This window comes from Phoenix dactylifera, chromosome 11 (genome assembly GCF_009389715.1).
Source record: "Phoenix dactylifera cultivar Barhee BC4 chromosome 11, palm_55x_up_171113_PBpolish2nd_filt_p, whole genome shotgun sequence".
NCBI lineage: Eukaryota > Viridiplantae > Streptophyta > Magnoliopsida > Arecales > Arecaceae > Phoenix > Phoenix dactylifera.
The window spans coordinates 1,329,116-1,344,420 of NC_052402.1; the positions used below are offsets into that span (position 1 = coordinate 1,329,116).

Below are 15,305 nucleotides of genomic sequence, written 5' to 3' on the forward strand. Positions count from 1 at the left end.
TTAAATCATCTCTCTCTAGAAAGCTTGCATCAAGTGTAACAATAAATAGATGTCTTTCAGGAGGTATCTGCTTGTCATGATATTTTCCTGAAAAAGGACAATGTAAGCGGTGGAAGAGAACAGCATATCATGATGCGCGCACTTAAAGATTATATTCAAACAGAAAATTCCGATATAACATCTGTTGGATTTCCTGAACTTTTATCACCATCATAATTTGTCTTTAGAAAGCTTTCATCCATACATATCTGATTTTCCTCTCTTTTTTTTGTTACATACAAAAAGCATCCTACGCAAATAAAAGTTACAATGGTCTAATTTCAATTGAATTTACATCAAATCTCATTTTTAAATAAAGAATGGTTATTTTTGTGTGACAGTTCACATTGTATATATATTCCCTCTGGACGGCAAAATGTTGTTTGATTCACCTCCTCCACTTGAAAATGGTAGAATGCGCCCCTAAACAACAAATGCTAAAAACTAATTGCATATTTTCTTTGGTATCATACTGTTTACATTAATGATATACAACCCTGAAAGCCTCTACAAAATTCCTGTATACAGATCCTGTTTCAAATCCTAGTCCAGTAAATGTCCTGATGTCTGCCACATTCTCATCATTCAAGCAAACACTGAACTCTGATTCACATACCATCCTGTTGGGTACATCTTTGAATAGGTCAGCCTATTTTTTTCTATTCTTGGCATACGATCTTCTGTTTAGCATTTCTTCTCCTTGCAATGTCAAGAAAAAGCTCTCTAGTCAACATAGAGAGAGAGAATTCCATTCCATGGCTTGGTTTACACTGGATACAAGTAAACACCAGGCTGTCGGATCGAATCCATTTTTCCCATGAAGAACAAACATAGGGCTACAAAAGCTCAGAGAATCTGGAGCAACTCTTAACAGGCACTCAGTGATTAATACCATCAGACAGACGCAGACCTGCACAATTCACCATATCTTCTTTTACCTGTAGACCTTAGATATCTGATTCTGAACCAGAATGGCACTGCAAAGTGAAGGACTTTTAAGATTTGAGGCTAATCTGGATGATTCCAATTATCAAACTAAAAATCACCAGTCTTTGGGATTGGCAGATCACTGGATAGTTCCAGTGGCGGTCTGTCTCCTTAAGATTACCAAGAGATTCTTCTCTCAAACCATCTGCAAGACCTTTATGCTACCACTGGAGTTTGCAGCAACAACCATATTTGACTTGCCTCTCCAGCAGACACTTGAGACAAACTGTCCATTATCATCACTTGTCTCTTGCCCTGTCATTGGATCAATGGAGCCAAACTCGTGCGAAGTTATTGGCATGGAAAAAGTTTTATAGTAAGCATAAACCTGGAAAGAAATCCAATGCAGCAATTTAGAAAGAGCTCATTTATTTTAGCCATTTTAAAACATGTGTAACCAGTGGTGTGGGATCAATCTCATGGCTGGATGACCAAAACAGATATTTGTTTCTATTTAAGTCTCTAATCTTGTCTGGATTGCCCTGGGAAAACATCCATCAGCCTGTGCATGATATAATGCTGCTACAGTTAAAGTGACAATAAACATAACCAGTTGTGGACGTGCACAAAGTACCATGACAAGCAAATCAGGTTCTTGCAAGGAAATTTTTTTGTAGGGCAAGATTTGTCCTGTGGTACGCATCTCTCTCCTATAGGAAATAGGATAATAAGATCACAAGATTTTTTAGAGCAGTTGCTGGTTGATAAATTTAATGTTTTGAGAATGTGAATTGGCATGGAATATGCTTGAGTCAACTAAATTTATCCTAGAGGATTAGCTTACAGATATGGAGTTTATGAAAAGCCAAACATTTATACAAGACATTTGCCAAAATAAGATACATCTATATCCGCCAAGTCATCTAGCTAGAGAGACAAGCAAGCTGCTGCATATAAAACATCATCTCCAAGATCTAAAGTCATGTGTCTTGGAACTTCCTGGGTATCACTAAAAGAATTGATTTGATGGTTGATCGTACATAGGTCTAACCATTTAAATCATAACTATATCTAACAAACAACAAGAAGTGGATGAAAAAATGTGGTGCCATTCAGAAGCTACATATTTAATGAGCCAAAGAGAGCTAAACAAAAAGGGTAATAGCTTTAGTTCAAATTTCAGACATTTTAAAATTGCAAATAAACTTACTTCATTTGTTTCTGAACCACATGCTATATATCCATCAGAAACAGATAAACCTACAAAGTTCTGCAGGAACCATCAATAACAACTGTCAGTTAGACCTCTAATAGTTATAACTTATAAAACAAGCATAAATCTTAGACAGTTAAAAATGGAAACTATCAAGAAAGCTGCAAACCTTCTCATTGGTATGACCACTTAAGGTCAGAGTGCAAGCACCACTCGACAACCCGCTAGCATTGGTTCTATTAAGATCCCAAAGCTTAAGGGAGCTGTCAGTTGATGCGGAAACAAGTGTTTCTGAGTCTAGGAATTTCACATAGCTGACTGCCTTTCCATGTCCAGCCAGAGTACACCAGGGGATTCTAGTATTGCGTAGATCGTAACAATATATCTTGTAATCAGCAGAACCAAAAGCCAACAAATGGGAGGAGTGTGGGGAGAACTGGACACAGCATACATTGGCCACATTCCTGATCGTGTCAATGCAATTTTTCTGCCCTTCACAGAAACAACATTGGTTGGCATCAAGGAACAACCATGAAAGTCATGAATGATTAAACTAAACTTATGAAGCACAAAAACGAGGTCATTTTATGACTGAAGTACCACCACATAGCATTTGTTCACCCTCGCTTGTTTACTAACTCAATATACCTTCCAAGTGTGATCTATGCACCTTATTATTAAATTGACAGGACAACTGGTGTCATAACAGCATTGGCAAGTGCAAGATGTCAAATAGATGTCAAAATTGGTAAATTTCTGCAATATCAAAGGCACTATTCAGGAGTCCATGTTATTTACATTTTAGTTTCAGAAGAGTTTACTCTAAATGAGAGAAACTTTTAAAGTATCCCCGAAATTTATCCAGTTCTTGGATGTGATTTGATTCAGAAAACATGCCTCATTAATGCTCCAAAGTTTCACAGAACAGTCATCGCTTCCGCTGGCAAGCTTAGTTGGATCCACTTGTGAGAAATTGATGGACCAAGCTCGTTTTTGATGCTCTATGAACTGTGCAAATCCTTGACCGGTGCTTGCGTCCCACAACTGCATGCCATCCATGCCAATCAAATTACATAACCTTGCAAGAAAACCTAGTCAAAGAAGAAGAGCAAGAAGAGTTTGATGGAAGAGACTCAATTCAATGTCAATATACGCTGAATTTATAACTAAAAAAAAAGAAATGGTGGATCAGAATAAAAGTCACCTTTGGGAACAAGAAAAAGAAAAGAGAAAACAAGCTATAGTTTATCTGAAATCTTATATGTTTTAGGACTAGCCTGAGCTATGGAGCATATAGAGAACAAACTAAACACAATAATCTTTTATGACCTGAAATGACACCCCTCATCGAAAAAGAGTTATGAACATTTAAATTACAAATAGAAGCTGAATTAAGTTTTAGAACAAAGTCACCTCTTAACACTGTCTACAAGGCTTGCCACCATAGAGAATTAAATTCAGGAATCAAATTATGATTCATTGCCTTACAAACTTTTCTGTAAGCAACTCTCAGCCTGACATCAATCCTCTAACAAATGGTGCCAAATTTCAAGGAAGCAGCTTGGAACACTAGTTGATATGTTGGGAGATCTGCTGCATTGGTTATATAAATTAGAAATGGAAAATTACTTGGAAAAGAGGGATTTAGACATGATTTTAGTAGATGAGTCAGCAAACCTCCAAGGCACAAACCGAACAAGTAGTCAAAACTATTGCAGCTTTCCTCATATTCAAATCATACGAGGTTCTGAAGTCTGAACATTGATGAAAAACCAGAGTTGCAAGCGCCAGCCCATGCCAGGCTAGCACCAGCATTCAGCAAAACACCAATCATGTCACTCTTTATTTTAATTGAAAATGGGCTATTAGGTCCTTTTTTTTTGTTTCAGCATGGCAGATGACGGCACATGTTATGACGGTCACTGGCTGGCATGCCGTGTGTCACCAGCTCCTGGATTCTTGGGTCACACAACCATCACTTCTGTTTGCAAACCATCTCTCATTGGTTATCTTTCTTGTACAAATGAACAATAAACTTTCAACGGTATGCCCAGGTTTCAACTAACAATAATTTTTTTCGACCATTGTTAACTATTTATACACACAAAGACACAGGAATGGAACTGGAATCCTTTATGCGCAAACAAATTTGAAATCTTTGTTTGCATCGCCAATCTGGATTGGATCCTAATGTGTAAAAACTTCAAAAAAGTGAGCGACCATGAAAAACAGGAAAAGAGAAGTGAAGAAGAATATACAGGGATCTGGAGAAAGGAAAATATCAGCTGTGCGGTTCAATCTTGAGGAATCCAGATTCTTTCAATTTTCACCGACTCTAACTGGACAGAACTAACAGCCATGCCCAGATAGATTGATGTCGAATGCAAGTGACAGCATACCAAGGGCCTGTGCAGACAAATTACCTTATATATGTTTCAATATGTTCATCTCAAAATTCAAGAATATCAGCTATTAAGAAATGGAATGATACATTAACACTGAAAACGTTCATGTACAACACTGATACAAATTACCACGCAACATAGCTTAATAGCCCTCTTCAAAATAAAACTGTGCATTTCCATTCTGTTTTTAATCTTATGAACCTCTAATAAATGTATAATAGAAGTAGAGGAGTTCCAATTTTGGTGGAGATCCAGCCATGATATCACAAAGAGAGGGGGTGCAAGATTAATGCTGAGATAATTTGGATATATTGATAAGACCATAACCCAGCAGACTCTGTTAATATCTTAAGTTTTCATGAAGTACATATTAATAGTTCTAGGAGCATATGTGAACTACTCAAAATGAGCATATCATCAGCTCAACTAATATCACCAGCACTAAGTCTGAAAAGATAAATTGATACATCCGAACAAGTATTGTTTGATCACAGCAAGTGCTACACAATGCTGCAGCAAAAGACAACGCATACGACATTTGGAAATCTGATCAGCTTTAGATCTTCAGGATTCATAATGAAGTTTAAGCTCGCAGTAACATCAAAGATAGCTCTCAATAGGCATACTTGGGAAATGAGGTGTCATAAAGCTAACCCAGATATTAGGGACCACAACTGATGATTAAGGTTGCAGAAATGAATCTCCAATTTAACTTAATCTATGCTTTTCAGATATGGTTTAACACAAGATCTGATGTGTCGGTATTGGAGCCCATACTGGTCGGCCAACGGCACAATTCGGTATGCCTCCGTGCCGTTCCATGTTGGGCCCGTATCGGCACAACAGAAATGGCAAGGGAGGGGGAGGGGGAGAATGGGAGAGAGCAAACGAGGGGGGGGGGGGGGGGAAGAGAGAGGGAGAGGGAGGGAGGGCTGCCGAAGGCCTCCGAAGGGGCTCCAAAGGGCTAGAGCAAGGGCTTCGCCCTCCAGATCCCTATTTCATTCGAAATAGAGGTACATTGGGGCTCCATTTTTTATTTTAAAAATTTTAAGTGAAGTTGGCAATAGGTTTGCCGACTACGCTTAAAATTTTTAAAATAAAAAAAGCACCCAAATTTTAAGAGAAGTCGGCAAACCCCTTGCCGACTTTACTTAAAATTTTTAAAATAAAAAAGAGCCTCGATGGACCCCTGTTTTGTTCGAAATAGATGTCTAGAGGGCAAAGCCCATGCTCCGACCCTTCAAGGCTCCTCCAGCGGCCCTTCCTCTCTCTTTTCCTTCCTCCCCTTCTCTTTCTCTCTCTCTTTTTCTCTCTTTTCCTAACCCTGTCACCCCACCTGCCGGTTTACCGTTTTGAATGCCAGAATCATCCCGGTCCGCCGCCGGCACGACTCGGTACGCCCCGAACCGGACGGTTCGGGATGATTCCGCATTCCATGGTCTGACACTTATAACACCTTTAGCAAAAGTCAAGCTTTAAGCAATCAAATTCTTCACAAATATGCCAACTAATAAATAGTGAATGCAACCAAATAACATTGAGACTTCTATAAAACAACACAATTTCATGCACAGCAAATCATGAGCCTCTGCCTAAACAACAAAAATTTACTCTTCATCTTCGGATAACCAAGATAATTCTAACAAAACTCTCAACATTATCTATATTAAAATTTGTCGCTTCGGTACCGAAGCTCGTACCAGTGCCACACTAGCACGGTATCGGTATAGTACGGTATGAAATTTTTTCAGCATACGGAATGTCGGTACGCCACCCAAACTGGATACTAGTACCGAACCGATATAGTATGGTATGTCCCGTAGGCTCGATTCGGGCTAGTACAACAAACCTTGATCCATATATTCATATCAAGAAAGTTGGCTAACAAGAAAAAAGATGATGTTATAATTATGAGGACATAGATCATATATGTAAATTTAGGATGGAAATTGAAGCTATGTACCACAATAATGATTAGAGTTATAAGAGTAAAGTTTAGTAAACAATCATATGAGCAATACAGACCTGAACTACACCTTCATAGTCTGTTGAAGCCAAATAGTTCTTAATATAATTATTCCAACAGACACAGCTGAGCTTGGATCGACTTGACATCTCAATTAAAGGGTAATGAATATCAACATTGTTGTTTAAAAGAGCATTAAACTCAAAAATCTTAATTTTCTTTGACACTCCAGCAGCAGCAAGGTAGTCTTCATCCTGGTCAAAACTCAATGAACAAATAACATTTGCAGAGTTAAGGATATCCACATTCTTCAAACTTCCACGAACTTCAAATTTACTATATCGAGCATACTTGCATAAACCATCAAAAAAGGCTCCAAGACAGTCAGTTGATTCCGTCCACATGTCAGTATCATTCTCAACTCCATAACATTTATCACGAAACTTCAGAATATCAATATCTGAACGTGTTGGAGCATTAGTTTCTGATATCTCAACTCTGGATCTCATGGAAAAATATGCATTTTCAAGTTGATCTATATTCCTCATCAACCTCTCCTGATAAATACTTGACCTGGACATCCTAGAAATATCCTCCGCCTGTACAGGTTCTTTGCAAGGGTACATCTCTGAGATATCACTGAAGTTAGGTTGCAGATTTTTGCCACTAGAAACAAAATTGGCTCTTGATGAGTGTCTTCTCTCAACCTCTTCAACATCTGCTTTTAAACATCCAAGATCTGCTACTAACTTGGCAGCCCGCTTCTCTTTTTGTTCTTTCAAAGATAAGAGGAAATGTAATAACAAATCTGCTTCCGCATCCTCCTCATCAATAACTGCTGATGAGCGATCTAAGGATGACAAATCTCTACCTTCAGATATTAAATCACGTAGCAGCACATCCCTGGACAAGGAGAAAGAGAATCACCAATTATCAGAGGATGGCTTTAGGGTAAAATTGAGATTAAAATGACACCTCAAATTATGAAAAGGGAAAAAAAATCCTACCAGCAAACACTAAATAAACACTTACATGTACATATGTATTGACATACATATATACATATCTATATATGTAATTAAAAATCAAGAGCTGGTCATTTTTTTTTTTTTTTGAAGAATGATCTCAAGGTAGAATAAGAAATTCAAATAAGAAAATAAGGTTACTGCATATTATGATGCCAAATCCTTGCGGAAGGATTTGAAATGGCATTCTTATTGTACTAGAACCATCACATGCTGAAGGGGAAAAAATTACATTTAAAAGAGACAAACCAAGGAAGGCCTTCTTCGAAGTTTGGACCTTGTATACAAAGCAAACAACTTTGAAGTTATTACAGGAAGGATTATTTTTCCATGTGGTGGCATAGATATATGTAATTATTTACTCCTATTGATTGGTAAAGAGCATTGCCTGGAATAGGCAATTTTCAAAATACTAAGGACTATGCATTTGCCACCAAGAAATACCATACCGTACTAAATGTGTTGTGCCATTGCACTAAGGGCCATGCATTTGCCACCGAGAAATACCATACCGTACTAATGTGTTGTGTACATTGCTTCTCCTAAGCTTTTAGCAAAAACAACTTTCATATGTACTTCTTGTCCATAAGTTAGCTTAGCCCAATGCACTGTTCACACGCCAGATTCACCTCTTAAATCATGTTTTGATTGAATCATAGAAGCCAAAAGTGTGTACCTGAACTAAGTGGATTAAAAGAGCACTAACAGGTTCAGCTTGGTAATGGACTTGACACCATAGTCTAGCAATTACCGCTTCTAAGGGATGGAAATATATGTGGGTTCACAGAGTGCCTTGTTGAACATGTTTCAGGAAGGTTGCAAATTGTGGCTTGCTGTCCTAAGACTAGAGGATTTGATGGAATGGGAAGTGAGCAAAATGTTGGATACATAGGTGTGCTGTCCTCTAGCTAGCGTATTGTCACTTTTTCTGTCAGTTATTGGTTAACTGTTACAGCTTATTAACTTTCAATTCATCCTCCTCCCATCTGTAGATTTCTTCTATTGCTTGGGACTTGATTGAACAGTCAAAGGCTCTTGCATTACACCAGCTAATGATCAAAGACAATGTTCTTACAAATGGCACCATGGTGGATCACTTTTCTTCTATCGTCGCTTGCAATGGTCACCTACCATCAGAATTCCAAGTCTATAATGTACCTTGGTATTTCCTTTCTCTACCAGTGCACTCTTGAAACTCAAGGCTCTCTCATCCAAGGTTCGCTGTACCGATCGGTACCGAGCGTACCGTACCCATACCGATGGGTACCGGTATCGGTACACCAATGTCGGTACGCCTGACGTACCGCATACCGTACCGTACCGTACCGACACTCGGTACGCCTATACTAGTGCGGCACCGGTACGGAGTTCGGTACCGGTACGGCGAACCTTGCAGTCTCATCCTTTCCTAACTAAAGCGTAAATCTCTGGCAGCTCATTATCTTGATGTTCATATGGCATCTATGACTAGAGCAAAAATCAGCTCATCTTGAATGGAGTATGTCCATGCCAAAATGGGTTCCTATACTTAAGGATCTAACATCCTTTAGGCTATATCTAGGAAAGAATCTTCAGTGCTAACCGCATCACCTTGGGCATCATGTGGAGTTCAGTATTGTGCGAGAAATATCTCAAGTCCTTTACTTAAAAGCCAAACTATCTTCATGTGACCATCAATTTTAATTAAATGGGTTTAGTGGTAACAGAGAATTTGGTAGAAATCAAGAAAACAATCATCATGATTGCTTGTTAAAAAAAAAACTGATCACCAAACATGAAAATGTAATGGCCTTTGCTAAAGGTGGAAAATTAACTGCATTAAAAATAGTTAAAATAAAAAACTAGAATTTAAGATGGTTGTGCATTTGCATTCTGTGGATATGGAGCCACAAAGTGAAACTCAAGAGGATGCAACAAGTTAGGCTCTGGATATTATCATGTTATGGTATAATGTTGTAGTTTCAACTTTCGCCTTTCGCATATGGGACTTTTTTCCTCTTCTTACTTTTCCACTGGACTAGATTAACTCCCATGATTTAAAGAAATGAGATGTGTATTTGCTTCTGTTTTCACAAGCCTAGGCTGCAAAAAGACCATTTCCTTTTCTTCAATAACAACCTGGAATAAAATCTAAGTCAACCTGGAGAGTTCATTTTACTTAACAATCTATAAAAGTTTATTATGCTTGTGAGCCTCAAATTCTTAGGCATGACTATTGCAGCAACAAAATACTAGAAAAGGCAAATAGAAAACTATTTTCTTGCAGCCTTTTAGTAAATCTCTGCCAAAATGAAAAAGAGAAGCATAATAAAGGTCATGATTATTAAGATGAAAGAGTTCATGGGAAAGGTTTTTCCAGAGTTTTTCATTAGAAATGCAAACGTTGATACACAGCATGCACAGGCACATGAGTATAGTCACAATGTATAAATTGTACATGCAATCAAGTCTATCAATATATACCTTGACTTTGGACGAGAAGAAGGTTCTGGATGCAGTAACCAAAGACAAAAACTAGCCTCCTTAGGACTTTCTGATAGAAAATTTGGAGGAAGAATCCGATGGCAGAGATCTGACATAGCAGCAGAATGCACTTCCCATGATGCAAAATAGCAAAAGAGCTGAAGAGAAAGAAAAAGAATATCATATTAAGTATTAACATTTACGTCATCTGCTAGGTAAAAAGGCTACCTATTGAACAATGTTTTACATGTATGTGCATGTTTGGAATACCTAGGATACTTGATAAAAGATACACAATGTTTTTTCTGTACAAGTTTACACACAGAATCGCACAGAAGCACACAGAGAGAGGGAGGGAGGGGGGAGGGATAGAGAGAGGGTAGGGAGGGGGGGGAGAGAGTTGAATTTGCAGATTGAGCCCAATTCCTACGTTTCGGAAGTTATTTTACCTATACATCGAATGTCAACAAAATGAATGGCAACTATAAAGTTGAGATGCCAAAAATGCATGATTGGTTGTTTAATTAGAGATTCACATAGCTGAATTTGATCTAAACATCTTACAACACATGAACCATAGTGTCTCGATACTTCTAAACCTTGTAATAGAAATGGAAATCCTTGTATTTTACCTCTTCACTGTCCATTTTGTAACTATTTAGACACTATTCAGATGCTAGTTATGAGAAGCTTAAGGATGGGTTAGCAGTTTACCCAGCCAAACAAGAGCCCAAAATGGCAATGTTAAACTTAACCAGTTCAAGCCCAAAAAAGCAGCCTAAGCCGGTTACCTTTATTTCATGAGGGAGAGTGAAAAAGATTTAGCTAGCGTGGCTCCCTCTCTCTCCTCTTAGTTTGTCATTTTTTCCATAACATATCCCACTAACCCTCGGAATGCAACCAAATAGTGGATCATTCTAATCAATGGTTATCTAATCAGGGAGTGGTTGCTGATGGTTTAATCTATGTACCCCCTAGTTAACTATTAGCCATATAAATGCAGCCTTGAGGCATAGATTGGAAATCTCCAAACACTTGAATTTTGGTTTTCAGGCGTATTAACCATTGCAGCTGATAAAGAACAAATTTGATTCCAGACCCACATGCATCATGAGTCTTCGCCATTAAAAAAAATGGCCTCAGGAATTTCTGAATAACAGGTTGTCTGTACCAAGAAAAGTACTGAATCCATACCAAACAAGGCTAGGCAATGAAAATGGTAATACGAGCTATGCAGAGGCACACAATATGTTGAAAATGCATATACATTTGTGTATGACCTAATTTTGATGGCGATCACACACTCGTCGGGAGCGAACCAATTGATATTATGGTCTCATTCCATACAAAAGAATCACATTTGTTTTTAATAGCCATCCTTTTTTTTTTTTCTTCCTCATCTTCTAATGCTTTCCCCTAATGCAAACCAACTTCATTCATTTGAAAGGAGCAAATTGCAACATACAAATCCAAATACAAAGAAAATAAAACAACAAACAAGTAACCACATTTTAAATGGATCAAAAGACCAGAATAATAATGTAAACATGTTGTACTCTATGGACTGCATGCATCTATAATTAAGAATACTCTCAAAAAATCCATCACATGATAATTCAGAATATAGCTAAAAAATTGGTGGGTGCATACTTTATCAAAATATATCAAAGGATTTGCCACATAGTAAACCTTTTTCGCACCTCAAAAAGAAGAACCCCAAGACTGTAGATGTTCGAGGAGAAATGGCATATACTCTCATTTGGCTCCTCTGGACTAGCATACCACCTCTGCTCCAGCTTCAAAAATTCAGATATCGACTGCTGGGTGCTGGAACTAGATATGCTTGGACTGTTGGATATGTTACAAGTGTCATATGGTTCTGCAAATCTTATTAAATCATACCCAGAATTTCTTGCACTGGAAATATGAATATCAATTTCTCCACCTTGACCTTCCCCTTTCAAGCCAACCCTGGGAGGATAAATATGATGCTGAGTACCGGTACTATGGTGCTCACTAAGTTGCTGATGCTTTAGCATCAAAATTTCACAGGCCTCTTTACCCTGTTCCATGTACCTTTTCCTTTTCAAGTGATGCCCCAAAGGAAAAAAATCTTGATTTACTGAGCCTGACAACTGCTTCATCTGACCTTGGGGGATAAAAGAGCCAACATATTTAACTTGATTTGAAGGCAGTATTATGAAATATGATGGCCGTAAATGATGTAAAGCAAGCCCTTGAGAGTGGGAGATATCTACAAGCTCCAGAATCTGCTTAAAAATATGCAGCCTCTCAGTCTTGTTTATCTTTTGGCGCTTCAGGTTAAGCCATTCCCTCAAGCTAATTCCATCATAATGGGAATCTGAAACCCTACCACTGCCGCCACAAAAAGGTGTCATGCCATCTGCTTTTGCACTGGGTCTATGGGATAAATTAGAAACTATCTCAAAACTGGCATTAGGCCTTTCGATATTTTGACTTCGGATCACCATGCCAGGGGCATCATGAGTTCCTTGAGGTCTATATGCAACCCCCTTACCCTTCAAGGTATTTTTGATCAAAAATTGTGGAAACCCTGATGCAGGTAGGACCTTAGTTCGGATCCAGCTAGGCGATCTTGTCGGGGCATTGCTTGAGATCACGCAGTTATCACTTGCAGCCAAATGCTCAGAGACCTTGGAATGATTTGGGTCCAAATTTATGCAAGGCGGAGGTCTCTGAACCCCAGGTGGGGGCAGAAAGACTTTCCCTGTATCCTCCTGATGAGCCATTGTCATTGATTCTTTCGGTGCCACATCTCTCAGTCCATCTGCAAGCCTTGTAAAGTTCTGCCATAGGCCTTTCCTGACAGGTGGTCTTTCTCCACTACTAGAGCTGCCACCAATAGACAGGCTAGGACTCTTGTAGTTCTTCAGAGACAGCTCTTCCACCATAACTCCAGGATCATTTGAAGAGCGAGGGCTTGCAAAAAGTGGCTCAGACCCAGATTGTGAAGCTGTATTGTAACTTATTTTCTTTCCTGCTATAGTTTCCAGAAACATCTCAGGTGAACGCAGCAGAGAGAAATTTTCAGGCCAATCAGCTTCTTGAGAGACAACCGGAGCAGCTGTTTCCAATGCATTGTGGCTATCTGGTTGCTGCGGTGGCTGATCATTCTCTTTCCTTTTGAGGTGAGTAGCCTCTGTTGAGCTCTCTATAGTCTCATTCACTTCAGCATTCCCTTCCATACGGTTCAAATGGATCACTTGAACAGAATAAGACAAGCAAACTTCAGGAGCCAGATGGGCTAAAAACAATCTCAAAAGAATCCATAGTTGCATGAATTACAACTCAAATCCACAGCTCCGTCCGCAACCCTGCACCACTTTTTATCAGTACATATTGCATGAACGGCAAAAACCCTAATACGTATGTAGCTAACCAATAAAGATAGAAAGGACTTCAACAATTCATTATGCTGTTCTAAATCGATAGGCAAATCGAACAACCAAAAAGAAATCAAATATACAATCTGTTCCTAGGGTTTACGGAGCGTGAATTAGACAAACCAAAACATGTTTTTTTTTAAAAAAACAAAAGGAAACAATAGCAAGAACAACATCAAAAGGCCAACATTTCTTAGAAAACTCCGCATAAAACACAGTTAAATCCAATGCCGCAGACAAACCAGGAAAGAAGGAGAGATCTTTTAAGCACCAGCAAATTCTTAGACTCCTTTACTCAAATGCCACTAACCGGAGCATTGGATTACCAATTCCACTGTCCAACCAGTCATCTAATCGCGACAAATCCAAGCTTCACGAATCCATGCACTTTATTAACAAAAAATAAGAATACAATCATACAGAATTAGAATGAACAAAAAGGAAAGCCAGATTAAGATAAAGAAAAACCAATAAGACGAATGGATCAAGAAAAAAAAAGAAACAAATACGAACCCTAATATTCCAGGCCGAAATGAAACGAGCGAAAATTCACGCAAGAAACCGGAAAATCCGAAATCATTTCGAACCTTAAGAGATTGAACTGTGCCCCGAACGCCCACTCCGTACCGTAGATTAATCAAAATAATGGAGCCAAAAAAACGCACCGAGGAACCCTAAAATTTCCATAAGTGGAAAGGATGGTGGCTGTTAAAGGACTTGCCTCGAAAAAATCTCCCTCTTCTCTCTTTCTTCTTTCTCTCTCCTCTCTTGACGCTTTTCGGATGAAGCAATCTCTCCGCGTCGCGAATAGGAAACATCTTATCGTGTCTTTTCGAATAACATAATAATTCATTTAAGGTTCCATCGTTCTGTTCCACCGCATCCTTAGATTTGTGTGTACCTACGAAATAAAATATATATTTTCTTTATATTTAACTAGTTTCTGGTTGAGGGGTGTTCCACTTTCTCGGCCCCTCGAGCTCCCAGGAACGGAGCGAGGGGAATAAAATAGCCACGAGTTTTTTTTAATAAATTAGGCTGGAGCTGGTGACGTGGAGCTCCCCTGGCCAACCATCTCCGACTCCCTAATAACCGTCTGTTTGCAGTTAAAAAATGAGCTCTTGCAGCCTGATCCTAGGGCGCTAGCTCTAGAGATGGCAACATATGATCCGACCCATCAATTCGATTTGTATTCGACCTGCCATAAATAGGTTTGGATTTGGCCTAAACGGGTTTGGGTCGTAAACAGGTCGACCCATTTAACCCGTTTATTAATTGGGTCGAATACAGATTTTAGATGTCTGGCTCGTTTAAACCGTTTAATCCGTTTAATTGTTGGGCAGATTAAACTGATCTAAATAGGTTAAACGGGTTAAACAGGTCTAAACGGGTCTAAACATGTCTAAACAGGTCGAGTTAGGCAGGTTAAACAGGTTGGGTTGGGCAGGTTAAACATGTCTAAATAGGTTAAACGGGTCGGGTTGGGCAAACAGGTTAAACAGGTTGGGTCGAGTTGGGCAAACAGGTTACCTATTTATTAAACAGGTTAAACAGATCAAGTTGAGTTACCTGTTTATTAAACATGACAGGTTCAGGTTGTAATTTTTAACCTGTTTAATAAACATATCAAGTTCAGGTTTATAATTTTCTGATCCGACCTGCATGTGACCCGACCCGTTTATGACCCGACCCGACCCGATTGCCACCCCTCGCTAGCTCACTTAATATGGTCCGGTTTATGTTCTTAAGCGGTTGAACCCTGTATTTTGAGCTAACATATGTGGTGTCTGTTTAGTTCCATTCAAGTCCATATGCGTGTGTATACAACCTTCCCCTAAACTT

General features: G+C 38.9%; 1 protein-coding gene across 9 annotated transcripts; it reads right to left on the minus strand.

Moving 5' to 3' along the window:
- Positions 1-232: 232 nt before the first annotated feature.
- On the minus strand, positions 233-14,428 carry LOC103708348 (protein SPA1-RELATED 4-like). Of its 9 annotated transcripts, none has more exons than XM_026805127.2 (8): positions 14,185-14,421; positions 11,739-13,394; positions 10,039-10,196; positions 6,610-7,453; positions 3,077-3,223; positions 2,349-2,666; positions 2,177-2,236; positions 233-1,354 (listed from the first exon to the last, which is right to left on the minus strand). In XM_026805127.2, the coding sequence occupies exons 2-8, from the start codon at positions 13,356-13,358 to the stop codon at positions 1,163-1,165; spliced, it is 3,339 nt and encodes a 1,112-aa protein (XP_026660928.2). In that variant the 5' UTR covers positions 13,359-13,394; positions 14,185-14,421; the 3' UTR covers positions 233-1,162. The 9 variants fall into 9 exon arrangements, 6 of the variants coding, with proteins under 6 accessions (XP_026660928.2, XP_017698615.2, XP_008791455.2 ...); XM_017843126.3 differs by having other exon boundaries at positions 14,129-14,421; XM_008793233.4 differs by having other exon boundaries at positions 14,051-14,421.
- Positions 14,429-15,305: the final 877 nt, after the last annotated feature.

Coding starts and splice junctions, on each gene's coding strand:
- LOC103708348 (XM_026805127.2), bottom strand. CDS start 13,358: ATGCAACTATGGATTCTTTTGAGATTGTTTTTAGCCCATCTGGCTCCT. Junction 7,454..10,038: donor TCTTCTCGTCCAAAGTCAAG/GTATATATTGAT, acceptor CTCCTTGTCCAG/GGATGTGCTGCTACGTGATT. Junction 2,237..2,348: donor GTGGTCATACCAATGAGAAG/GTTTGCAGCTTT, acceptor TGGTTCCTGCAG/AACTTTGTAGGTTTATCTGT.